The 26,311-nt window shown below is 55.5% G+C and overlaps 1 protein-coding gene across 1 annotated transcript; it reads left to right on the top strand.

Moving 5' to 3' along the window:
* TBC1D10A (TBC1 domain family member 10A) lies at positions 1-25,894 on the top strand. Its single transcript, XM_081113833.1, has 9 exons — positions 1-1,033; positions 16,421-16,520; positions 20,411-20,518; positions 22,472-22,578; positions 23,181-23,295; positions 23,375-23,440; positions 24,060-24,249; positions 24,362-24,516; positions 25,060-25,894. The coding sequence occupies exons 1-9, from the start codon at positions 825-827 to the stop codon at positions 25,534-25,536; spliced, it is 1,527 nt and encodes a 508-aa protein (XP_080969959.1). The 5' UTR covers positions 1-824; the 3' UTR covers positions 25,537-25,894.
* Positions 25,895-26,311: the final 417 nt, after the last annotated feature.

Genomic DNA, 26,311 nt, shown 5'->3' with positions numbered 1-26,311 from the left:
TATTATCCTTGTTTGTCTGTTGGTTAATCCTCACCAGATATTTTTCCATTGATTTTTTTAGAGAGAATGGAAGGGAGGGGGAGAGACGGAGAGAAACATCCGTGTGAGAGAGTCACATGATCTGGTTGCCTTCCCCCAAGCACCCCTGCACCTGGAGCCGGGGATTGAGCCTGCAACCGAGGTCCCTGCCCTTGACCCGAAGCGAACCGGGGACCCTTCAGTCCGTGGGCGACGCTCTATCCACTGAGCCAAACGGGCCGGGGCTGGTTGTTGTTCTTCAAAGGCCTCCCACGAGCTCACTTAAAGCCCCAGAAGCAGTGAGCAGGGGGAAGGGGCTGCTAGTCCCCGAACGCATCCTGAATCTCCTCCGAGCCCCTCATAAATGAGCAGATGAAATCATCCTCACCCACGTCCTGGGGGGGTCTCGCGAGGAGCAGGGAGGAAGATGCGGAATCCTCAGCGGACGCCCGCCGCCCCGGCCGGCTCTGCCTTACAGGTGACCGACCTGGCTCCGGCCAACCCGGAAAGGCCAGAGGAAAGCTTTCAGGTGAGCTCCCGTGATTGGCAGCCCCGAGGGGAAGTGGGGCTGCCCCGCCTCCTCACGTCGGGCCTGTTGGCGCCGTCCTGGGGGAGGTGGGCGGACCCCGGGGTCCGTGTCGCCCATTGGGTGTGGGAGGAGAGCCCGCCTCTGGCCTTGCCGCGACCAATGGGTGCGGTGCGTGGGCGGGGCGGCGGCGGCCTCGGCGGCGGCTGGGCGGCTGGGCGGCTGGGGCGGCTGAGGTGGCGAGGTGTCCGCTGAGGCTGAGGCGGCGGGCGCGGCCGTGATGGCGAAGAGCCCTGGAGAGAACGGGCCGCGATCGCCCGCGGCCGGGGGAAGCCTGTCGGGGACCCGCGAGAACCTGGCCCCGGGCCCCGACGCGGCAGCCACCGACGAGCTCAGCTCTCTCGGCTCCGACTCAGAGGCCAACGGCTTCGCAGAGCGCCGCATCGACAAGTTCGGCTTCATCGTGGGCGCGCAGGGCGCCGAGGGCGCGTGAGTAGCGCCGGGGGCCGGGGGCCGGGGGCCGGGGGCCGGGCCGGGCGCGGGACCCGCGGGGGGAGGCGGGGGGTGGCCTCGACGCGGACCGAGCGCCCTCAGGACCGACCGACGCGTCCCTCTCCCAACCGGGAACTGCCGGCCCTTCTCCCCCTGCCCCGCCCCCAGATGCCCCGGGCAGCCCGACCCGTCCCCACCACGATCCCACTTCCGACCGGTGACCCACAGGCTAATCCCACCCTCCCTTCTCCCCCCGGGAAGGGCCGACAGGGTCCTGCTCCCAAACTCAGGACAGACGCTTGTCCCGGCATCACTGCTGCCCCCCACAGGCTCCCTGATGGCGGCCCCTCCCCCAACAGCCCCCCCGCCCCCCAGGACCCACAGGCGCCCTCGCCTCCCCTCCTCTCTGCCCCTCCCCAGGGGGCATCTTAGGAGAGGTCAGAGAGACAGACTGCCCTGCCCGCTCCTCGCTCCAGAACAGAAACAAAGACCCCTGGACAGTCAGTCCCTCCCCTGGCAGGAGGGTCCCAGTGTCCCCCCCCCCCCCCCCGGGGGCGGCAGGTGGGCAGACTGCCCCCTCCCCGCGCCCAGAGGGGCTGCCGGCCGGTTCTGTGCATCCCCTGCAAATGGGCGCCTGAGGGAGGGGTGCAGGCGGGGAGCCAGCAGGGTCCCGTCAACGACCCCAGAGCACCCAGCCCTCAGCCGCCAGGCAGGGAAGGGGCGGCCGGGGAGCCGGGGAGAACCCCCAGGGCCCAGGCCTCAGAGAGATGGATGCACAGGCCGACGGGCCCTGAGCGAAGATGGTCTGGACCCCCACTCCCACCCCAGCTGTGCTGTCGCCAGGCCTCCCTGGGGCCGGGCCTCCGCTGCAACAGAGACAGCCCCCTAAAGTCACCCGGGGGCCTGCAGCGCTGCGGGGGCCGGGACCCTACCCCGGGGCCCTTCCTCGCTCCCGCCGCTTGGGACCACCCCGGCCCCTGCAGCCTCCCTGGCGGCCGCTGGAAGTGAGAGCTCCACCCCCCACGGGCAGCCGGGCAAGGTCACTTCCGGGGTGCTCCCCTGGAGACGCGGAGGCCCCTCCCCGAAGGAGGCTCTTGTCTCCCCACTAGGTGCTCACCCCAGGCTGAGCCAGTCCCGTCCAGGGCTCAGAGCGCCCTCACTCGGACCCTCAGCCGGTTGTCACAGTTCCCTGGGGATGACCCCGGGAGACCCCAAAGGGGGTGGAGGTGTATTTCCGATTGAGGGGCAGGCAGCAGGCTCAGGGCCCCGGGAGGGGTGGGGTCTTGGGAAGTGGGGAGGGGTTCCCAGTGGCATCTGTGGGTTCTTGGAAGGGAGAGCTGGACTTGCTGGTGAGTTCTGGGAGATGGGAAAGCCCACCGCAGGTTTACCGGGTTAACCAGACACAGCCGGCAGGGTCAGGCCGCCGCTGCAGTGGGGAAGGCCGGGAGGAAGCTCCCCACTTCCCGCTGTGTGACCTTGGGCAGGTCCCGCGCTGAGCCTGTTTGCTCTGAAAAGGGCAGCAGTAACCCTCCTCCCAGCCTGACGGGGTGAAAGGCGATCAGGTCTGTGAAGGAGTTAGCACAGCACCTGGCCCAGAAAATGCTAGTTTTCTTTCTTTTCCTTCTAAGGGTCTGTAAATTGAGGAGAAAAATGAGGGCGTACCTCTGGTATTTGTAGACAGGCGGAGAGAGGCCCAGGGGTGCACCTCCCTTTGGCTGCCGTCCCCAACCAGGCCGCCAGACATCTGTCTCCCCCACCCTCTCACCACAGACCCGGCTTTGCAGACGCCTCTGCACCGCTGGTGTCTGTAGGCCTGGGCTGAGGTGGGGTCCCAGGTCCCCTCCTCTCTCCCTGCCTCACTTTCTTGACCCTGTAGGTCACCCTAAAATCTCTGGTGTCTGAAAGCTTTGATGTTCCCTGCATTGTTTATGTTGTGGTTCCAGACAAGCCAAAAGTTAAGTCCCTGCCCAGGCTGGAGAGGGGAAGTTATGCGAAGTTTCAGGGTGACCGCCCTGAACCCAGTCTCGTGGTTGAGGGCTAGGAGTCCATGTGCTATTCCAGAGAAGTGAAACATTAGCACTGATGGCTGCAGTGGAGATGGCGGGACTCTGACACCAGATTAAAGGTCCATTTCAGGCATCCCGGGCCAAAGGTTGTCTCAGAACCGTCAGTTTTGACAGTTATTGGGGGAAGGGGGGATGGGAAGAAAAGGAGGCCAGAGGCTATCCCACTCAGGTGGCTCTTAGGTGCCTGGCATGAGAACATCTTAAAATCATAGACTGTTTGAGCTGGAAGGGATCTTAACCCTTACGCATTATACAGATGAAGAAACTGGCCCGGAGAGGAACATAACTTACTTGATATTACACAGCATATTAGCAGAACCAGGACTTGAAGCCAGGGTTTCTGACTCCCAGGTCAGGACAGTTTCCACTGCCTTCACCATCCGTTAATATGGTCTGTGGTCCCAGCGGAAAATCAGGTGCTGGGCAGGTAGAACATAAGGTTCCTAGCAGGAACCCACCTGCCCGCACCTTCCCTGGCTCGGCTCAGCAGGTGGGAGTGTGGGTCATGACCAGCTCATTAGACCCATCAGCTTTAGGGCTGGCACCAGACTTACCTTGTCTCCGCAGGCCTGCAGCACAGTAAACGCTCAGTTAATGCTTATTTACAGAACGACATTGACTGACAGGCATTTCAAGTCAGAAAGCTGAAAGTGACCTTAGAGATGGCTGTCATCGTACAGATTGGTAAACTGAGCCCTGAGAGCAGTGATTAGCAGCCTTATCTCTTCAGTCTATCAGGAGCAACATCAGGAATTGAACCCCAACCTGATTCCTAGCCCTAGGCCTTTCTACTTCTTTACCTTCTCTGTCTTTTGAGCGTACGCTGCAGGGAACCTTTGGTGGGACTGAGATGATCACTACCCGCTTTTGAGCAGAAGCCAGTAAGTGGGGAAAGGAAAGAAAGCAGCCAGCCAGCGCAGGGCCTGTGGGTGGCATGGACACAGACAGGGTGCTGGCAGCCTTGGTGCTTTTGGCTTGGCTGGGAAGGGAGCTGGCCGTTGAAGCCAAGAAGGACCAGAAGGGGAGGAAAAGTGTCCTCAGTGGAGAAGGGTGGGAGGAGTCATTTCTATTCCTATAACGTTGGGGGTGGGAAGAGCAGACCTGCTTTTTTTTGGGGGGGGAGGGGTGGGGTCCATTTTGTAGTATAGAGGAGGCAGTCAGGAAGGGAAGGAAAGATACAGATCCTAGCTCACCTGGCCTGAGGGAGATACCCTGACCTCCCTCTGCTTTTCCCATGTGATCGCCAGGACTGGCCTGAGGCTGGAGCTTCCCACCCAGCTTCAGTCTGCTCAGTGCAACAGGCCAGATGAGGTGAGGAGCTGTCTTCTCTGGGATCCCGTGGGTGTTGGCTTCCTGTTAGGGGAGAGAAGGATCGGAATTGGGCCCAGGGGAGAAGCATCTGGAACAGCGGTATTGTCTTCTGCGGATTCACTTCTCCTGTCCCTTGGGTCCCCCACTACCCCTAGCCAATTATGGCAGCCCTATGACTGTAAATCATAGCATTGGCTAATTGGCATCCTGATAGTTTGATCTGTGCCAGGTTTTTGTTGGGCTATGGCCAGGGCCCTCTTGGCAGACCAGAGCCTGCCTCCCTGCCTTCCCACCACCTTCTCCACTTTACAAGCCCAGAGCATCCTATTTTCTTGAACTAGTATAGTTCCCAAGAGAGCATGGAGCTGGCAATAGAGTGGTCCCTGGGTGGCCCATCTGGAAAGAGGCAGTTGCACATGTGGGCCCTGGTCTGTGACTAGACCACAGGCCCTCCTTCTCTCCTCCTTCTCATCCTCCAGCTTCAAAGGAAAATCCGGTTTGGTGGCCCTGTGGATGTTCTGAGCCTCAGACAAGACTTGACTTGATGAAGGAGGGGCCAGCGCAGCAGCTGCTACCCTGGGAAGGTGCCTGTGTGTCCGCCTGTTAGGAAACCCTAAGCTGTGGGAAAGAGATAAGGTGGTGGGCCTGCTTGATGTTTTGTCCTCCTAGCATCTGTGTCTGAAACAGGACCTCCAGAGGGCCGTGCGGCCTGGCTCTGGTCCGGCCACCCAATCTGCTTACACTAAGGTGGGGGAAAGAAGGTGCTCGGTGCTCCTCCCCCAGCCAAGCTCTGGAGTCCTGCCTGCTCCACTGGCAAACCAGTGCTCCTGAAGAAGCCCCCTCTCCAGGCTTTCAGGGCAGCTGCCAGCGTCGGCTTCCTTTACTTCATCTTTCCCTTTCCCTTTTTCTCACCCTGCCGTGCTAGAGGCTCTCACTGTGCTGCAGGTAGGGAAATGGAAGCAGACTCAGGAGCCTGGGAGAGAAAGCCAAGGTTACTTTTGCTAGTTTATCCATCTTAGCAGTGGGCTTATTTACAAAACATCGGTTGAGCACCTACTCTGCCAGCCCCTGTGAGAGGGACAAGGGGTACAGAACTGAACAAGATATCTGTGCCTGGTTGCCCTCAAGAGGTTCAGACTTAATGAACCACACACAAATCATTCTAATGTTGAGCAGTACAGGCTATACTGGAGGTATGTGGTTGCTCTGGGAATACGGAGGAAGAAGCAGCCAGCTCCACCTATAGGAGCCCAGAAAAAAAGAAGTGGCATTTGAGCCAGGGCTCAGAAGGAGCAAGGGAAGGCATTCTATTGGATGGGAGGGAATCGTGTACAAAATTTGAGAAATGTGTGCAGAGATGACAAGAAGAGCAGGAAGCAGGAGGATCATGTGAAACAAGAAGAGGCTAGGAAAGTAGGTTGGGCTGACCAGGCCCACCATTGAACAGCAGACAGAGGTCTCCTGCGTTTCATCAGGTCAGACTGGTGCTGGCGTGGAAGGTGGTATTGAGACTAGTGGGAGAGTTTGGGAAGCCCGGAGGGGCTATGGAGAGGCCTGGGAGAGGTCCGGAGCTATGAGGATGAAGAGGCCAGCAAGTCAGCAGGGCCCGGTGCCTGACTGACTGTGTGGACTGCTAGGGAGCTGGGCAGGCTTGGGACAGGCTGAAGTGCTCCGGACTCTCACAGAACCCATCTGGGGGCTGTCTGGCCACCAGGAGGGAAGGATGACTGTGATCTTCCTCTGGAGTGGACAGCAAGCTGCTGTGGACTCTGCTTTGTCACAGCCCTGGGCTCCCCAAGGTGCCTGGCATGGCTGGCATGCCCAGGGCACATCAAGGGGTTCTTTGTCTCTCTCCAGTAGGAGAGCGGGTTAGCTGGCCTGGTTGGGAGGGGGTGGGTGAATGTACTGAGCTTTGTGGTCTCTGCCCAGTAAACATATTGGATGGCAAGGAAGGCTGCAAGGAGAGAGGAGTAAGGTCGAAGGGCATGGAAAACCTACCTTAGGGAGGTGTGCAGCTAGGCAGGGTAGGTTTGGGGTTTGGGCACAGTCTTAGCTGATCAAGGGGAGGGAGATGATAGCTGAGGGCTGGCTTGACCTCACCTCGAGTCATTATTGTTTTCCTGGAGCTGGTGCCTCAGCTGGGATGGGTGGAAGCAAGTCCAGCGCCTATAAGAAGGCGAACACCTCAGCCCTTAGCACAACCAGCCATTTCTCAGCGTTGAGAGATTCTGGCTGGAAATGTGGACTTAGGCTCGTAGTGGGAAAGGGCTTTGCCGGCTCCATCATTGACCTTTGTAGGTGTGCAACTTAGGCAGGCCCCTCACCTGGCCATGGGGCTAATGCTCCCTGTTTTTCATTCAGCGCTTGTTTCATGCAGCCATGTGCTAGGCCTAGGGGATACAGACCTGGCCCTCCCCTCCCAGAACTTAAGTCCTAGCAGGATGTCAGATGTTCAACACGTAGTTAAAGGCACGGCCTATGTATAGAAGGATTGTGAGGATCAAATGAAATAACTGGGTTGGGAGCAAGTGTCAAAAAGACTGCTGAACAGGGGGTCAGCAGACCTGAACCCAGGGCCTCCTGGGGCCCCCAACTTGCTATGTGACCTTGAGAAAATTGCTTAAGCTTTCTAAGCTTCAGTTTTCCCCTAGATATAAACTGAGGCAGTTTTAATGGGATGATGTTGAATAGTTCCTCTGCCTCTAACATTCTGAAACTGACCTTGGAATATACGAAAACTGCTTTGAGAAGTGTTTTATGAGGCACCACACACATGCAAGGAGTTGGCACGGCACAGCCTACAGAGGCCAGTGCTCCTGGCCTGCTCTGCTCCTCTTGTGAAAGGATCTCTCTTTGTATGTAGGACCAGGAGCCCTCATACTTTGGGAGTATAATCAAATCTAAAGACGCTTTGATTTGTCTAGTTCTTTGGTCGGCAGAGTGCTTTCAGGCCCATCCTGTGATCCTTGCAGGCGCCATGGGAAATCAGGAGGGTGAGTTTTATGTGACCCTGTTTGTAGACAAGGAAACTGTGACTGAGCAAGTGATGGAACTGGCCTGGAACCAAGGACTCCTCCTTTCCAGTTTTTCATTTTCCCAAAGCCAGTGGCCACCTGTGGCTTCTCCTCCCCCTCCCTGTCCAGCCTTAAGACTTCAGCTCACTCACCCTCAGTATCTATTCTTCTAGTAGGCTCCTCAAGTGGGTTTTTTAGCTTAGTTATTATAGTGGATGACATGCTTCCTGTCCCATTTCTCCACACACAGCTGCTCACACAGCCCAAGACAAGGCAGAAACAGGTGGGTAGTGAGGGGGCCTAGGGACACAGTGCAGAGAACGGGTGTTCCTCCTCAGTGCGCTCTGGGCTCTGAGTCTGTGTGTCCAGAAGTGATCATTCCCGGCTAGCGACTTTTGGAGGATGCTGCTGCTTTCCCTTCCCTCTCTGTCTTGGTTTCACAAAAAAGGACCCAAATTTGGGCCTGGGAGAGCCTGGGTTCAGAACACCAGCAGACCTGGCTTCAAGTCCTGGCTCTGTCGCTTTCTTGCCATGTCACCGCTCTGAGTCTGTACATGGGCCAGGTGGTAGCATTGGGGGGAGGGGTGTCATGAGGATCTAGGGAGGCAACGTTAGTAAAGCATAGTCTCTGCCACAAAGTAAGGGATCCAGGGCACATAGGGACTCTTAAAATTGGAGTATGAATTATACTCAGAGGTTCACTTCAGGTCTTGGCAGAATGGTGAGGCAACCAGGAAGCATGGGTGTGAAGTGAAGATCCACATTGTCTCGTGTGCTGTGCTGCCCGCTCGCCCTTGGGCCTTGGGGGTGAGGCAGGAGCCGATACCACTCAGCTTGTAGTCTGGTGCTTTCTGGCCTGCCAGGGCAGGTTGGAAATCCCCCATCAGTTCCTCAGTGAGTCATTCGGAACAGAGTCTTCAGGTGACCCTGACTCCGAAGGCCCTAATTTTCTCCTTGGCCTGTGAAGGCAAAGCAGAAGTGAGAACAGAGGTGGGTCTCTTGAGAGAGTCACTCAAAGCGTGCAGCCACAGCTGCCTGGGGCCTATGCCCTCCTGGGCGGTGGCAGCCACTTGTGGAAGGAGCCCGAGTTTATTTCATAATTACCACCACCCTCTTGTGTTTTTATAGACTTTCATCCCGGGCTTCTTGGCCTGCCTCCGAGTGACCCCGTCCATCCTCCCAGCATAGTCACATGGTATTGCCATTTCGTACGAAAGCCTGCCTGGTGGACTAGGCTTTCCCTGACACCACCTCATTTAATTCGTTTAATTCTGAGACGTACTTATCATTGTAATTCCCATGTTACAGAGGCAGACACCAAACTCCAGAAAGGCAAAATGAGTTGTCAAGCATCACACAGTTTGTGGCTCTGAATCCACTAAGGTCCAAACTCCCTGGGAGCAGAGCTGGTGTGCACTCAGCCGGGTGGACAGCACTCAGATCTGGAGTCGAGTGAGAGCAGGAGCGGAGCAGCTGGATCACCTCCTAGGGTGTCCTCTGCTCACCTTGCGCCTTGGATAGTTACGGGCTGGCTGGCTGAACCCCGAGTTTCTTCATCTGCAGAAGGAGAATGATATTACAGGACCTTCCCATGGGCTTGTCAGGATTAAATGGAATAGTGTGAGTTAAGTGCTGAGCACCATGTCTGCTGCATAGCAAGTGCCTGGTAAGTGTTACAGCAGACATTCAGTTACGTTAATTGGATATTAGAATTATAATGGAAAAGGCCATCATCAAGTACATCTGTGCTCAGTCCTGTGCTGGGCTTCCAGGAACATCCAGAGCTGGTATCAGGCCAGAGAGGGAGTGCTCTTTATCAAGCACAGTCTGCTTTACCCACCTGATCTGAAGGTGGAGGACAATTCCCATCTCCCTGAGGAGAAAACAAACTGAGTGCCCGAGGTCACAAAGCTAATGAATCTGTCAACACAGAGCCAGCGAGGCTCTGGTCTAGGCCCTGGACACAGGGCAGAGAAGGAGACAGGCAGAGCCCCTGCCCTCCAGGGGCGACTTTGTGGAATGCGGAGTGGACAGTTGGGTGGAGAAGCCTCGCCCGCTCTGCTGGACTGCTCACATTCCCCAAACAAGCCGGGCCCTGTTCTGTTAACTGTGCTTGCTCACACTGGGTCTTCCACCTGGAGTGCCCTTTCCCCTTTCTCCATCTGGCTATGTCCTGTCACCCTTCAAGGACCATCTCAAAAGTCAGCTCCCCTTTAAAGCTTTCCCTTAACATCCTGCTCTCACCCTGGGGGCTTCTTGCAGTCCCCTGACACCTTCTGCATGCTGCTGTGACAGCGCTTGTATGTGTGCTAGCTATTTACTCACACTTGTGTCTCCTCTGCCAGATTGACCTCCTCAAGGACAGGGAATGGATCTTCATTTTTGTAGATTCAGGGCCTGGAACACAGTCCCTAGAGAGACGTGTATGGGATATAGTGAGATGCTGATGGTGACTTATCCCTGGAGTGTAGTTAGGAAAGGCTCTGTGGAGATGAGAGGAAGTTCTGCATGAAGCCTCAGAAGATGGGTGGGACTCAGTAAAAGTGGGGCTAGGGGTGAGGGAGGGCAGCTCAGGGAGGGCTACCTAGAGATAGGATGGGGGGGCGGGGGAGAGGGATGTTTACAGGGAATAGGAGTAGCCTGAGATTTCTGTGGGACAAGGAAGGCAGTAGGGGGCCTTGAAGAGGGACCTTATGTAAGTAGTGAGTCAAGACAGATTTGGTAAGGTATATCAGTAAGATCTAGCAATTTGGTAAGGATGTGTAAGGGGACCTTACCTCACTCAGGGTGGCTGCAGGTGCCCACAGTGAGATTGCAATCTGAGGACCCAGTTGTCGGATGGGGAATTTCAAGCATTCTTCTTCCCGGGTAGGGGTGGGGCTTGGGGAAAGGGTGTCTTCAGTTGTAAATAGTCTCCACACTTTTCTGTAGGTGTCGGGGAGAGCTGTTCTGGGGGTTTCTGTTTTGGTCAGTGTCTTTCCCTAGCTGTGGGGGAGGGGGGCGTCCTTGCTTTTTGAGCCAGCAGGGCAGGTGCCTAAAGGAACCATTTCTTCCATCTGAATCTCAGGGTGGGGGTGAGGGTGTTGAAGCTGAGCAGAGTGGAGAGCTGGGCAGAGGCCCAAGGCACCGAGGCCAGTGAAGGGTCAAGAGAACCTGTTTACCATTGTGCACTGACCCACGGCTGGAAAGAGCAAAGCCAGGGAATTCCGTATGGGAAAGGGAGGCAGGCCCAGAACTACTTTGCATTGGGAGTGTGGGGGTGGGGGCGGGGGGGCGGGAAGAAGCAAGCCAGACTCTCTCACCCAGACAGGAAGACTGGACACTGCCCTACCTCCAAGTCAGGGGCTGCCAGACCACAGAAGGGAGCACCAGGCTGCTACCCACCATCTTCCTTCTCCATACTGACTCACAGTGTGGCCTTGGGCAGATCACTTACCCTCTGGGCTACAGGCCTCAGCCCTCACTGTGGCCATTTGCACACCACCAACACACCCTCCCTTGCATTCCAGTTTCCTGTGATCGGTTATTATGGCCCTGGCATAAAAGCCATTTATACTTCAGTCATTACCAGCTCTTAGGTTAATGAACTCCAGAAGTTGTTGCCCAGTGTGCAAAGTAGGTCAGCTCTTTGTTTATCCTCACTTCTTCTTCTAGCTCCTGGTGGGAGAGGGGACCCTGTTGTTCCCTGGATCTGTGATTGTCCATGTTCTCTCTCAGTTTTCCACATTTTCATGTTGCTCACTCCTGCCCTTCTCTGCACAGAGGGAAGCGGCTCTCTACTGGGTAGGCAGGAGAAGGGAAGGAAATGTGACAGGTATTGAAGTGGGGTTGTATGTGGGCACTCTGTCTTTATTGGACAGTTCAGTGACCAAGTGGCAGCTTTCGCTTGTAGGTTGTGTAACCTTGGGCACATTACTCACCCATGCTGAGCTGTAGTGTTTTTGTCTGTTACATGGCGATAATGGAAGCTACTTCCTTGGGGAATTGTGTGCCTGTGTAGTGGTTGGCAGAGCCAGGAGGCAGCCAGTGCTGGACATGTGTCAGCTCTACTGTCTGGTGTGATCTCTGCCACTGCCCTTCGAGAAGGTGGCACTGTCTCCATATTACAGAAGGGGAACCCGAGGCTCAGAGAGTGGAGCTGTCTGCCCCTTTACACAGCCATAAAGTGGTGCAGCTGGGATCAGAAGCCAGGAACTATATAGCGTGTGTGTCATTAAATACATTCCTCAATTTCTTGGGGCCTCAATTACTTTTGTGTAAAATGAGGAGAATCCTGCCCTGCCGCATGCGTATGTGCCTGTGTATATGGACCAGTCAGATGAGAAAGGGATGTGAAGGTGTGAGGTAAGCTGCAAATACTATTTGCTGGCCACCCACCAGGCTGGGCCGTTATATATTTATTCCTCATTGAAGCCCTATAAAATGTGAGGTGTGTGTAATGGTCCCACTTAAAGATAAAGGTAAGCCTTAAGGAGGGCAAGTATTTTGCCCATGGTCTCAGGTGGAGGATCTGCATTGGAAACCTAGGTTGGTAGGCTTCAAAGTCCCCACTCTGTTCACTCTCCCCCACACCCCATTTGGCCTGTGACCTTGGCTTTCTGATGGGCTGTGTTTTTCTTCCTTTGGGCTGGTTTGGAGAGTAAAGCTTGGAGGAGGGGCTTAGATTGGTTCCTTGGGACCAAGGTTTATCTGCCACCGCCACATAAAGGGGTCATGGGCACAGGGACCGTACCTGACTGAGCCTGCCAACCAGAAGAGCTGTGGTATGCCTGGGCAGAAAGCAGACAGCTAGAAGGACCAGGGGAGCAGGAACCCCAACCTGCGGTCTCAATAGCCTTGGGAGACAGTCTTGTCCCTCTGAGCTCCTAGAAGCCCCCAACCTCTGGGTTTAGGGAGAAAGCTAGGGAACTGAGAGCCTACAGAGCATATGGAGCCAGTGGTGTGCCACTGACACGTTGGGCCATGGCGTAGCACAGCACAGCTAAGCCTAGCTCAGCCCAAGAGCCCAACAGAACCTGGGACCAGGGGCTTCCTGGCAGCCCTCCTTTGCCTCCTCCGTGCCGCTCTCCCTCAGGAGAGGGTGGCTGGAAAATGGAACATTGCCCAGGCTTGCTGTCTCCAACGGAGGTTCTGCTTGAAAACTGCATCCATTCATCATATCGAGCTCATGGAGCATTGCTAGATATGGGCACAGCACTCCCTGGGGCGGTCAGGAGGAGGGGGTTAGACTGTCTCTAGGGACTTGAGGCCCAGAGATAGAGTTCTACGGCCGCGTCTTTAGAACAGCCTTCTTTCCCCACAGCCTTCCCCAGGGAGTCAGAAGCAGCGCACGAGTCACTGTGACAGAGGGGAAGTCCTGGTTCCTGCCATTTATTAGCTTTGTGACTTTGCCCAAGTCATATAACCTCTCTGATTGGGTCAAGTTTCTCCTGGGCCAAATGGGCATAGCAATTAATCCAGGAGGGATCCACCTCACTGGACTATTAGGGGCACAAATAAAATTTCTGTAGGCAGCAGTGGCTTGTAGCCCCGAATGCAATGCAGATGAAAGTAATGATGTCATGGTGAAAACCAGGCAGGCATCTGATGAACACCTGTGAGGTACATGGTGCAAGTTACAGAAGTTAAGACCCAGTCCTGTTAGGGAGGGATAGTGCAGAGCAAGATGAGCAAATTCCGGTAATGAGTTGCTCATTTTATTTTATTATTATTCCTTAATACTCTCCCGAGGATATTCTTCCATTGGTTTTCAGAGAGTAGAAGAGAGAGGGAAAGGCAGAGAGAAATATCGATGGAGAGACACATTGATTTGGTTGCCTCCTGCACGAGCCTGGACCAGGGCCCAGGCTGGGGAGGAGCCTGCAACTGAGATATGTGCCCTTGACCGGAATCGAACCTGGGATCCTTTGGTCCGCAGGCGGATGCTCTATCCACTGAGCCAAACCGGCTAGGGCCCCGGTTTTTAACGTGGCCTGCTAGAAACTGTTCTCATTAAGTTCTTTTGGTTGCAGACTCCTTCAGGCCACCTTAAGGGTAAGAGGGGTTTTCTGAAGGGTGAGTGAGGCCCTCAGACCAGAAGCATCCCCATGGACCATTTGGTCCCTTAAACTGGCCCCACGGTCAGCTTCCTGGTCCCTAGAAATTGGCTCATGTTCTCCTCCCACTATCAGGAGAAGCCACCTCAAGGCCTCTATCCCATCATGCTGTTTTCAGGGACAGCCTAGCCTCAACTTCATCTCATGGCTCCTCTCTGGGCATCTTTCGAGGGTCAGTTCACAATGCAGACCACCTAGTCATATAGGGAAACTGAGGCTCAGAGAGGGCAAGGGACTTGCCTGCTGTGGAAGGGATTCCTATATCAGACAGCAGTTTGATCAGCTGCCTTTTGAGGTCCTCACTGATTAGACTAAAAGATACATGACTCTTCTGACTTCCCATAAGTAGATAGCCTACAACTCTTCAGGGTACATCCTGTGCATAAAGGGAAGTCTCCCTGCAGTTAGAGAGCATGCGATGTGCTGAGTGCTGGGCACAACCAGACCTGCAGTGTCTTCCTTCTCACCACCTCCAGGTGGGTTACACTCCTCTGCTGTTGGAGGAGAAGGCATTCAAATGACCACATTTTCTCAAAATTTTTTCAGTTTAAGCTTTTAAAAATCAAAACAGAATCTTCCCATTGACATGTACATTTAAAGAAGTGGTGGGCTTTTTTGTATATTCCTGAGAAAGTCTTGCCAAATCAATGGTGTAGCTGAAAATCAGTAGTGTCTTAGCATCCAGGAAATACGGTCGCTTGTTTTGTACCCGATTGAAATTCCGGTTTGCGGTCTGATGTTCGGGCTTTGAAACTGCCAAAGCTGTTATCTGTCATCAGTTACAGAAAAAAGCACAGAACTTGAATGTGTTCCCCTGTGTGTCTGCAGTTCCCCTGTGTGTCTGCACTTGGGAAAAGTGGATATTTCTGAGGCCCAGCAATCAGAGCTTATCAACAGAGACAGACCCGAGGTGTCAAATAGGCATGTATTACGTGGGAATTCTTTGAAAACTGGTAATCTCAGGGGAAAGCCTTGCCCTCTCTGAGCCTGTTTCCTCATTTGCTAACTGGGGGGACTTGACCAGATATGATCCACATCCGTGACTGCCAAAGCTTCTTGCTGACTGACTCGGTGTGGACACTCCCTTTCATTCAGGGAACTAGAAGGCTCCTCCTCTGACTTGTATAGTTGAGTGTTTGTAGGCGGTGAAAGGCAGAATGGCTTGTGATGCATGGTTCTTTGGTTTTCGCTTCCTCGGTGTTTGGGGGTTGCAGGAGCTGATCTGAAGGCATGGTCTCTGCTTTTCTCTTCTCAAGGAGAGAAGGGGAGTGTCCTCAGGCCTTGATTTTGCCTCTAGGCGGTGAGAGGGTCAGACGTTTAAGAGCGGGATGACCCGTGTCGGTGTGCCTAGGGTGGCCAGGTTGCCCGCCGCTTGTCATCCTCCCTCAGCTGTTCAGCGCTGAGGCTATTCTCAGGCGTGTGCAGTTCCCCAGAAAACTTGCACTGAAGTAGAGGACCTGCCCTTTTGTGTCTCAGAGGCCTCGGCTGTGCCAGGGCTCCTCCCTCTGCTCTTCTAACCAGTAAAAGTCAGCAGTGCATTTCCTTCCGGCAGAGAGAGAATCAGAACCGAGGCCTGGGCCAAGCCCTGGCCTCACCATGTCCTGTTCCTGAGAGCCTCCTCCCAGGCGCCTGCATGCCTTCGCCCCTCCTTTCTGGACGGTCGGGCAGGACGAGTGCAGGCTCTTGGCTAGTTCCTGACTTGGGTTTGAGTCTGGGTTTTTCCACTGATTTGCTGTTTCACTCTGAGCAAGACGCCCTCTCTGGATATCTTACCTCTCACTATTGTCAAGTACTTTTTAAATTAGAAAAAAAAAAAAAAGGAAGCACAAAAAGGAAATTTACAGGCTCCATAAGCCACCACTTTAAAAATAGCTTTAATAAGAGAGTGTGCATAGAGAGGCACACATATACATTTTGTTGTTGCTTTACTGATATTGCTCTATAGGTTAAGTAGTAAAACATATGTAAATACTCAGACTGCAAATGCTAGTCTCCTCTTTCTCATTGCCCCTCCTGGAGACCCACTCCTTAGAGGAAACCCACTCACTCAAAGTACCTTCTGGCAAAGCCAGGGATTCCACCCCAGCCCCCTCAGCTGCTTTGGGGCATGTCTGCCTGCATGGGGCGGATCTCCATGCTAAGGTCTTTTCCCCACCGAGCATTCAGTGCCAGTAGAATGTTAATGCCATGAGGTCCAGGACTTTGGTCTGGTCACATGACTGCTTCCCCACAGCCTGCCCAGATGCCCTGGCCCTAGAACAATGCCCACACAGCTGTGATAGCCGCTCAGTTGGTAGATGGATGTACAAATACAGGTGGTATTTGTTGGGGCTTTGATGTGTGTGTAGGATTTTGATTGGTAGAGACAAATTGGAGAGTGTTCCAGCAAAAGGACTGGCATGAGCAAAGTCTGGAAGGTGGGAAACGGCCAGGGTGTAATTGGGGAAACTATGAGTAACTAGTTCTGCTGGAGTGAAGAGGTGAGCATGTTATTTCTGTAGTTGTTAGACTAGTTTTTTCATCCACCTCTGCACTTTGCAAGCAGGCCCTCTGAAGAGGCTGATTTATCAAGACAGATCTAGAACAGGAATGTTTTGCTCTGGTGCACAAATGCAGGCACTCCGGCCTCTGCCTCAGAAAGACATGGTGACCCTTGGCCCCTTGACACATGGGGGGAGTAGGCACTTGAACCTGACGTCTCTCTGGACCATGCCTTTCAGGGAGGGGGCAGCGTTTCCTCCCATCTGTGTCAGGGCATTCATGAGGTAGCAGCCCCAAAGGGAACGGCGGGGATGGAGGGCAGGGGGAGAAAGAGGACAGACGACTGCTGGCCGGGGCCTACGCCAAGGCCTTTGCTTCTCTTGGCACCTCTGATCGGCCCTGCCCTCTGCTCCACAGGCTGGAGGAAGTCCCTCTGGAGGTGCTGAGGCAGAGGGAGTCCAAGTGGCTGGACATGCTCAACAACTGGGACAAGTGGATGGCCAAGAAGCACAAAAAGGTGAGGGGCCCAGCCCTGGACCTTGGGCTGGGAGTTGGTAGCCGGGGGAGGGAGAGGGAGAAACTGTGTTAGCTTAGAGGAGCAGGGGCTTCTCCAGGTGCCAGTTGCCTTAGGTGTGCCCCATCTAAGTTCTGCAGTGGGAACAGAAGCTGTTTGGAGGGCATGCCCAGCCTTCACTTGGTCCTCCCACGTGACTTCAGACTCATGCAGAGTTTGTCCTGGAATCAAACTTCAAAGCCGCTCTCAGCTAAAAGCCCTTACAGGCAGCTTTCCTCCACCCCCTCCTGGGGGAGTCCTTACTGCTGCTTACCTCTGGGGAGGACTTTCTGATGCTGATAACAGCTAACGTGTCGAGCATTGGCTGCGTGCTGGACAGTTGACTTGGATAATCCTTACAACAGTCCAGTGAGGTTGGTAGTAGTGATACCCCCACTTTACAGATGACCCGCAGAATTAAAATTTGAACCCCGGTATCTAGTAATGTTAGTGCCTATGCTCTTTATCACCACACTAAGGGGATTTCTTCACCCTCTAGATTAATTTGATGAGTTTCCTTTTGCCTCCTGGCCAAAGCAGAAAGAAAAGTACCTCGCAGTTTAATAGCCATAAAAACGAAAATGCGAGTGGGCCTTGTCTAGTCAGGCTATCTTTAGGCACCAACTCTATTGTCTGGTAGGAATGTCTTAGATGTGTGTGTATTGGTACTCTGGCCCCATTGGCAGGTTCTAGTTGCTCCCTGGCCTACTGGAGGTCTGTCCAGAGCCTCACAGCTGGGGTCTCTGCATAAGTTCCTAGTGCAGAGAGTGAACCCCTGGCTCACTGTCAGCAGCTGGCACACTGGTGTGGTCTAGGCTGGCACAGCTAGCTGCAGGGCCTAGCTGGGGCCCAGCCCCACTGCCTTCCTCTCTTCATGCCCAGGGTTAGCTGGGTAACTTTGCCCTTGCAGCCTCAGTTTCACTTGTCACGTGGGAATGACAATACTGTTGCCAGGCTCTGCTAGGAGGTGTGACGGTAAAGCCCTGTGCCCGGGGAAGAGAGGTGCAGCGAGGCCTGGGCTCTTTCCTGCTGTTCTGTGTGGGCGTTAGGGCACTCATTTTTTGCTTATTATTAGAATGTCTTTCTCTCTTTCTCTTCTCTTTTTTTATTTATTTTTATTGTTTAACGCAGCTGCTCCTCAGCTGCCTCCAGCCTGACTCTGGGGTCTGTTTTCCTGCCTCCTCACCCCTCAGGCTCGTACCTGAGCTTCAGCTCCTCCACTGTCTGTTGTGGTGACTAGTGGCTCTCACCTTCTTGCCGCAGCCTCCCTTGCAAACGGGGATTCCAGAGGGGTGCCTTGGGGAGTTCCTCTCAGCAGAGCACCCAGCAGCACTTCCTCTTCCCCTTTGCTTCCCTGACACTGTGGTTAGAGGCTGAGGGCTACCCCTGCCCAGCAGGGGCCACCACAGGAGGCCTCACCCCCGCCCCTACCCAGAGGCCCTAACCTTCTGCTCTACGCCTGCCCCCTCGGCTGTGGCCACACCGGCCCTGGGAGGTTTGCCTGCCTGACTGTGCAGGCTTGGGCTCTCCCTGTGGTGAAGAAGTCATGGCACAGGAAGGACAATACCTGTTTCAGGAAGTGTGTTCAGACCCAGCACTTCTCCTGGACTTATCCGGAGTCCCCAGGAGGGGGCCCAGCCCTGTGGCTAGAATGCTGTCTGCCCCTATGGCTCTGCTCGAGCAGTGAGTTCAGCAGGCAGGCAGCGGGCTCACGCTGCAGTCACAGCGGCCTCCTTTCCCCAGGCGCTGCCTGGGAGAATGGTAGCCCCTTAGGCTTTCTGTTCACCCGAGCACTCTGTGCTGCTTTATCCTTGCTGATCCCCATCATTGCCTCTTCCCTAAGGCAGGCACGTGAGAGTCCCTCTGTGCTGAGGAGGATTCCAGAGGCCAGAACGGGAAAGGCTAGCTGAATGCTGGATCGCGCTCCCCAGCCCTGAGTCTGAGCGAGAACCTTAGTGGACTGAAGGTGTTCCAGGGGGCTTCTGGGGCAGACCACAGATGACAGGGCTGTGATGAGGCGGGGGCTGGTTCGGCTGATGACCCTGAGGGGAGCCTAAAGGCCGGTGACTGGGCCACACGACATCCCTTTGTCCAAACCTGCCCAGACCAGTGGCTTCCTTAAGGAGACCCTTGTCCCACAGCAGCAGGAAACTGTCCCGAGTCTGGGCAGTTCCCTGCCGCTCCCTTTCTCCCCCCACTTTGCACGCAGCCCCAGAGCTTCAGCTTGGCTCCTGTGACCAATGACTGCCTTCCCCCACTGCCCTCAGCCTCTGCCTCCTTCCTGGTTCTTGACTCTCTCTGACCCTTGGAAAGTTTTCTCTTGTTTGTGCTGGTCATCAGGAAGGCCCGGCTTTCTGTGCTCCCTCCTCTGAGGGTTTCAGTGGGATTGTTTGAGGGGGTTTCCAGGTGAGGGGAAGGTAGGTATGATCCCAAGGCCCTGGAGCTCCTGTGTCAGGCATCCTCCTGGGATGGAGGGGTGGAGAGGACACCCCTCCGTTTACTGAAGACAGACGACTAGGCATGGTCCCTCACACCCCCATTCTTTCTTTTTTTTTTTTTTTTACGAAGAGCCAAACCCAGACTCAAACAGCCGAACCCAGTGCTGAAGGGTGGGGCCTACCCCCAAGAGCCGACTCTAGACCTGAAGAGCTGACCCTTGTCCTGAAGGCCGGAGCCTAGCCCCTAAAAGACTAGCCTAGTCTCAAAGAGTCCAGCCGAGCCCTGAAGAGCCAGAGCTAGTTTCCAGCGGCTGACCTTGCTTCCCAAGAGCCAAGCCTAACCCAAAAGATCCCCTCACCCCATTCTGATAGAATCCTAGGTATTGTCATTCTGATGCTGCGATCAGGGAAGCTGCCTCAGAGCCTCATTCAGTCCCAGGCCCAGGGTGAGCCTGCCTCCTGCCTGGCTCTGAGAGGCCAGTGAGGTCAAAGCTGCATGAGACTGGACCCCTCTAGCCTGGGTAGTGTAGCTCAGAGCTGGTGGGGTCCTCTATGGTGTGGTCACCTCTGACAGTATGACCTTGATATTCTTCCCACTCTTTGCCTCATTTTCCCCATTTGTGAAAGATACGATGGTTTTTCAGAGTGGGTTTTGGCAGGGAGGCCTTTTTTTTCCTGATAAAGAATAGCTAGGATATGAATTGAGCACTAGCTCTGAGTCATGTGCCACCCAAACACTTCCTCTCTCCCCTCTCCGGGCCTTGAGTGGTGGGGAGGACCTGTGCCATTTTAGCACCCAGGCTAGCTGCCTCTGACCGAGGGAGCTTGGGGGTGGGGAGAGCAGAAGAGAGGCAGGGACTCTTGACCAAAACAAAGAGGAAGCCATTGTGATCAGCTCCGATCTTCCTTCTAAGTTGTGCTGAGATCTCTCCTCTCTAGGCTGGCTGTGTCCTGCTACACGGCTACTTACACATCCCCATGAAAGTGTCCCGGCCACATTCTTGGGCATTTCATGAGCTGCCCTCCATGTGGCTGTAGCTGTGCACCGCACTGTGCAGATCCTTCCTGGTGACGTCCTATGGGGCGCCTCCAATTTGGACTGTTCCATTTTGATTCCGAAAATGGTGATAAGGATTCAGAATTTGCGGTAGCCCTCGGGAATGCCTGCACTGTCACTGGACTGGGGGATGTGAGGACTCTGCCATCACCTGGTGGCAGCACAGTTAATTGCAGCCACCCCCCTCCCCCCAATCACAGGCTCTGCATTGTAGCAATAGTAGGAAAGTCCTCTTTTCTCCCCTTGCGAATGTGCTCACTGAGGGCCTGCCATGCCCCAGCAGAGGGGCTGGGCTGGCACGAAGCCTCTGGCGGAGCTGCTGGTGGATGCATTGGCACATGCCTCTTTTTCGCTTTCAGATCCGTCTGCGGTGCCAGAAGGGCATCCCACCTTCTCTGCGGGGCCGTGCGTGGCAGTACCTGTCAGGGGGCAAGGTGAAGCTACAGCAGAACCCTGGGAAGTTTGATGTGAGTTGCCTTTCCTCCACCCTGTCCTTCCTTCCTCGTCTCTTGGCTATTCCCCACGGCAGTGATCCTCCATGCATCACCCGGACCTCAGCACTGTGAGCAATGGCTAGAACCACCCGCCAAGCACTTGACTGTCCGTTCCAGCCTTTTCTCTTGACAGTCACTCAGGTTCGCTTTCTTTGGCTCAGTGGGCCACCTCCCAGCTCTTGTCTATCAGGAAGGGACACTTAGACCAGTGCCCTGACTGCCGTGGGCCCTGTGCTTAGGGCCTTTGGGCGCCTGCCCAGTAGGACTACAGAACCCCAAACACTTCCTGGCCTCCCAGCTTCTACTCTTTCTCTTGTCTCCTCCAACCCCAGCCAGACATGGTTCACCTCTGTTGCTTGTGGGGTTATCAGCCTGGGGATGGCAGAGGGAAATTAATATCAGGGGTCAGAAGCCATTTAGTGGCCAGGATAAGAACACCCCTTCATTCATGGGGCTTCTTGGGCTTGCCTGGGCTGGGCAGCTCCTCCAGCCTGCTCCAAACTGTGGGAGGCAGTTGGCTTTCCTGGCGTTGCCCCAGTTTACCTACCAGAAAGGCATTAGGGTTTCTCCCCAGCTCTTGGGACGGGTGACAGAAAGACCGTGAGAGAGCTGCTAACATACTTCATGCTTCAGTGAGCACTGTTCCCAGGAATGGTGGGCAGAGCAGGGCAGCCTAGAGTTTCTGCTGTTTACTGGGAGAGGGTGAGAGCTGTTTGCAGGCAGAACTTGGCACTGGAGGTCAGGAAATCTGGTGGAGTGTCTGCCTGGGGGCAGCTCTGAATTCGGGCGGTTGGACTGGTTGCCAATACCTGGCCCCGCTCAAGCAGCCTCTCAGATTCAGTTTTACTCCCAGTGAGGCTACAAACCTTCAGTTTCAGGGAGCTGCATCCTGGACATGGGGTGGCTCGGGCGGGAGCCCCACCCAAATCTGTAGCTTACTTCTGACCGTCAGAGGTGCAGCGTGAGATCTGAGGGCTGGGGCATCCTGGCCAAGCTCCTGTTAGCAGCTGTGAGTGCACCTTGGGTGAGCAGCAGAGCACAGAGCTGTGTGTGCGCTGTGTGTGTGTTGAGTGGTGTATCTGGAGAGGGAAGGGCCACCCCATGGGGTCTTCAGGGTTGCTGTGGAAGAAGGTAGATTTGCTAAGAAAGGTCTTCAAGATGTCCTGAAGCAGAGTGCTGGGCCCCTGAGGCAGTCCTAGGGGCTGGCACAGTGGCTTATGAGCACCCCTGCCTCTGCCGCAGGCTCCTGACTGTGGGAGCTCAGAGTTAGGGAGAGCAGAAGAGAGACGGGGATTCTTGACCAAAACAAAGAGGAAGCCATTTTGATCAGCTCCGATCTTCCTCCTCTCTCTCTCTCTCTCTCTCTCTCTCTCTCTCTCTCTCTCTCTCACACACACACACACACACACACACACACACACACACACCACCTTCCCTATAGGGAGACCGGTAGCAGAAGAGTTGGGATTGACAGCTCTGAGTCAACCTAGCTTCCAGGCCCAACGCAACTCCACCATTTTTCTAATCACAAAGCCTGGGCAAATGGCTGTTCTCTGGCCCTCATCTGTGAACAGTCTGATGCAAGGACCTTTATGGTAGCCTTCCATCTTAAGGATGTGACGTAACGTGAGTCCTGAATCAAATTCCTAGACGTTGCTTCCCGCTACAGCTGTGATGGACATTCTTACCCACAAGGTCTTCCTGGAGCCAGAATCACCCCTCAGGTTTCCAGGTCCTTCCCCACCCTTGTCTCTTTGCCCCTCCCAGGCTTTTTCATTTGGGCTTCCTGACCTACCCTCAGGAAGGCCCAGTCCATGATGGGATTGGGTGGCCTTGCTCCTGGCGCGGGGCTCCTCCAATATTTAGGACAGTTGTATCACCCTAGCCATCCTAACTCCTAATGTATCCCCTTGACCTTGCTTCTAGGAGCTGGATATGGCCCCAGGGGACTCCAAGTGGCTGGACGTGATTGAGCGTGACCTGCACCGGCAGTTCCCTTTCCACGAGATGTTTGTGTCCCGGGGCGGGCATGGGTGAGCAGGCTGGGTATGGTGGTCTGGTAGCGGCTTTAGGCCCTGTCCCTCAGGAGCCAGAGGAGGTCAAATGAGTTTGGGGGTATTGTGGGGCCCAGGAGCTAAAACTATAGAGTTTTCTGTCTTTGGTTTGAGTCTGATGGTCCTCTTAGCATCTCTTACCTCTGGGGCAACTTTCATCATTTACTCCTCAGAGTGTTAGAACTTGCCCGGCCTGATCATCCCCTGGAAACAGGTTTCAGTGGGGAGAAAGAGTGTGAGAGACAGTGGGGTGAACAGGGCTCTGTAGGGAGAGAGATGGCAGGCCAGGGGACCGAGACAGATCCCTGGGATAAAGGTGGGCTGGCTGAGGTGCCTCTGCTTTCTCCTTGAGGCTCTGCTCTCACCTGCCAAGTGGGGAAGCCCCTGTCTTCCTCCATCCTCTGGCCACGTGAGAGTTTGTGTGCTGCAATGGGAGACTGACCCCTTCGTGACCACAACCAGGTCACGTCCCCTCTCCAGAGAAGTACAAATTCTGGGACAGGTCTGGCCTAGTGCGGCACAGATGAGGGCAGTGGTGGCAGTCACACCTACCATTCCTGCAATGCTTGGCATTTCTACAGCCAGCAGGACCTATTCCGTGTGCTGAAGGCCTACACGCTGTACCGACCTGAGGAGGGCTACTGCCAGGCCCAGGCACCCATTGCCGCTGTTCTGCTCATGCACATGCCTGCTGAGGTACCACCAGGCCCCGGGCAGGCAAGCGGGTGGGCAGGGAACACCCAGCAGCAAGGCCTTATGTCTCTGTCACCCACAGCAAGCGTTCTGGTGCCTGGTGCAGATCTGTGAGAAGTACCTGCCCGGCTACTACAGCGAGAAACTGGTGAGTGCTTGCTGGGCCCAGGACCTGTCTCCAGGCCTTTCTCTCCGCAGGCACTCCTGCCCCTGCTCGACACCTTCTCAGCCTTCTTTTGCTTTCAAACTAAGTCCCCGGGCCTGCAAGGGCCAGGCCTCCCAGGCGCCAGCATCATCGGTTCCACACTTGTTTCCATCCCAGCCGTTAGCTGTCTGGCCCCTGCAGACTCATGGTTCCTCCAGTGCGCCATGTGCCTCCCTGCCTTGGCCTTGGCACAGGCTTCACCCCATCCCTTTCCTTCCCTGCCTTCTTCTGACAACAACTCCTTTCTGCCCTCGGGAGCTTTCCTTGACCCTTACAAGTGGGACTGTGGCACATGCTCACCCAGGGTTCCTGTTCCTGCCATGTTCTAGGCACTCAGTCCCCCCGTCTGTTTGCTCCTGTGACTCATGTCTTCACTACATGCTCACAAGGGGGACTGGCTGTCTGTTGGCTCATCATTGTATCCCAGAATCCAGCATGAGGCTGGCTCCCTGTAGGAGTAGCCACCTGAGGAATGAATGAATGCTTGCTTGGTGCTGGAGCCTGGTGTAGTCCCTGCCCTGGCTGATGCTGGCCCATGGTCATGGTCTCACTGTTCCCCCAGGAGGCAATCCAGCTGGATGGGGAGATCCTCTTCTCTCTGCTGCAGAAGGTGTCACCTGTGGCCCACAAGCACCTCAGCCGGCAGAAGATCGACCCCCTGCTCTACATGACGGAGTGGTTCATGTGTGCCTTCGCCCGCACCCTGCCCTGGAGCTCGGTGCTGCGCGTCTGGGACATGTTTTTCTGCGAAGGTACCAGGTTGAGCTCTGGGGAGCACTCCTGCCCCCAGCCCAGCCCACAGGGGATCTGTTTTCAGAAACTCCCTAAAGGCCTCTTGCACTCACTGCCTGCTTCCCCTTACAGGAGTCAAGATCATCTTCCGGGTGGGCCTGGTGCTGCTGAAGCATGCGCTGGGATCCCCGGAGAAGCTCAAGGCCTGCCAGGGCCAGTACGAGACTATCGAGCGGCTGCGCAGCCTCAGCCCCAAGATCATGCAGGAGGCCTTTCTGGTCCAGGAGGTGCGGGCCACACCTTCCCCTCACCACTTGGAGGGGGAGCCATGCGGGCCCTCTGCCCCCGAGGGTGGGTCATTGGTACCAAGCTCAGTGCCCAGCAGTCCAGCATGGTGTGGTAGAGCTCATCCTTCTATCTGAATGAGAAGAGGGGCACAGGGAGACCTCAGTCTGGGGGCCTTCCCGTTCTGGGCCTCTTGGGAATGAGAAGAGCTGCAGCCCATCACCTCTCTTCCTCTGGTACCACATCCACAACTTGGCTTTAATTTCCCTTTTTTCTTTCTTTTGTGGGTTTTTCCTCTCAGGGCCTGTAATTAGCTGACACATAATTAGGCGAGTAGAGTCATGAGTTGTGGGCAGCGGGTCTCAAGTGCCTGGCTCATCACCACTAGGGGACTTGTGACCACCACAGGGGCCAGACCTTCATTCTTCCTGTGGTCAGCCTGTAGTGACCAGACTGAGGAACTCCAAGGCAGAGCCGGGACCCAGGCTGGAAGGCCGAGGGGAAGGTTCTTCCTGGTGCCCACCTGCCTGTCACTGCTCCCACAGGTGATCGAGTTGCCAGTGACGGAGCGCCAGATTGAGCGTGAGCACCTCATCCAGCTACGGCGCTGGCAGGAGACGCGCGGTGAACTGCAGTGCTGCTCGCCACCCCGGCTGCATGGTGCCAAGGCCATCCTGGAGGCAGAACCAGGCCCCCGGCCCACCCTGCAGCCATCACCGTCCATCCGTCTGCCCCCAGATGCCCCGCTCCCTGGCTCCAAAAGCAAGCCCAAGCCACCCAAGCAGATTCCGAAGGAGCAGCAGAAGCAGGAGAAGGCGAGTGGGCAGCTGGACAAGACCCCAGCGCCAGGTCAAGCCAAGATGGCGATCGCTGGCGGAGATGCATGTCCTCCACAGGATGTGCCCCCGAAGGACACAGTCCCCCAGGACCCATCCCCTCAGGACTCAGCTCCCCAGGTTTCAGCCCACCACTGCTCCCAGGAGAGCCTGGTGTCCCAGGAAAGTGAGGACACCTACTTGTAACCCTGGCATCTCAGGCCTCCAGGGCGGGGTCTCCACACACCTACATGGTTCACGGACTGACACTCCAGGGCCTGCCCACCCTCTGAGGGTCTGGCTGCCTGGCTGCTGGGTGCAGAGAGTCTGGCTGGCCCAGTACAGGTTCTGCCCAAGCCTCCTTATTTATTTTCTCGAGAGCGGAGCTCGGGCCGATCCAGCTGGGGCAGGCAGAAGTGAGGGCCTCACTCAGGCCTCTCCTTCTGGGGGGATGCTCCCCAGGGCTAGGGCACTGATGAGGGGGGAGAGGGGGGTGCAGGGTGGGGTACTCTTTGTGTAAAATAGAAACATGGTTTTGTACAGAAATAAACAGGTTTGTATAGAGAGCTGGTGTGCAGCTAAGGGCTGGGCAAGGGGGTGCCACCACCCCTGGTGCTCAGCATCCCTTCCATTTCCTACAGAGCCCACATCTTGGCCTCAGCCAAACACCAGAGCCTCTCTGAGAAGTACCTTGCCAGAGGGGATGCCAAGACCAGGGCCAGCCCCTGTTCCGGGTCCCCATTTCCCTTCCTCCATCCCTCAGCCCCTTGTCCACCATCTACCATGGCTGAGAGTCACCAGGGCTGGAGCCCAGTGCTAGGGCAGAGCGGGCATACTCCCCAGGCCTTGATTCCTGCTCATCACTGCTGGGGCGGAGTTCCTAAGATCCTTTTAGGGTGTTCTCCTTAAGGCCTGGCCTGGATGCTACTTTTGGACCCGGTGTGTTTTTTTTTATTGATTTGGGAGAGAGAGAAGTATTTTG

The sequence above is a fragment of the Myotis nattereri genome, assembly GCF_964212035.1.
Source record: "Myotis nattereri genome assembly, chromosome: 19".
Taxonomy (NCBI): Eukaryota; Metazoa; Chordata; class Mammalia; order Chiroptera; family Vespertilionidae; genus Myotis; species Myotis nattereri.
This window is presented reverse-complemented; position numbering and strand designations above follow the sequence as displayed.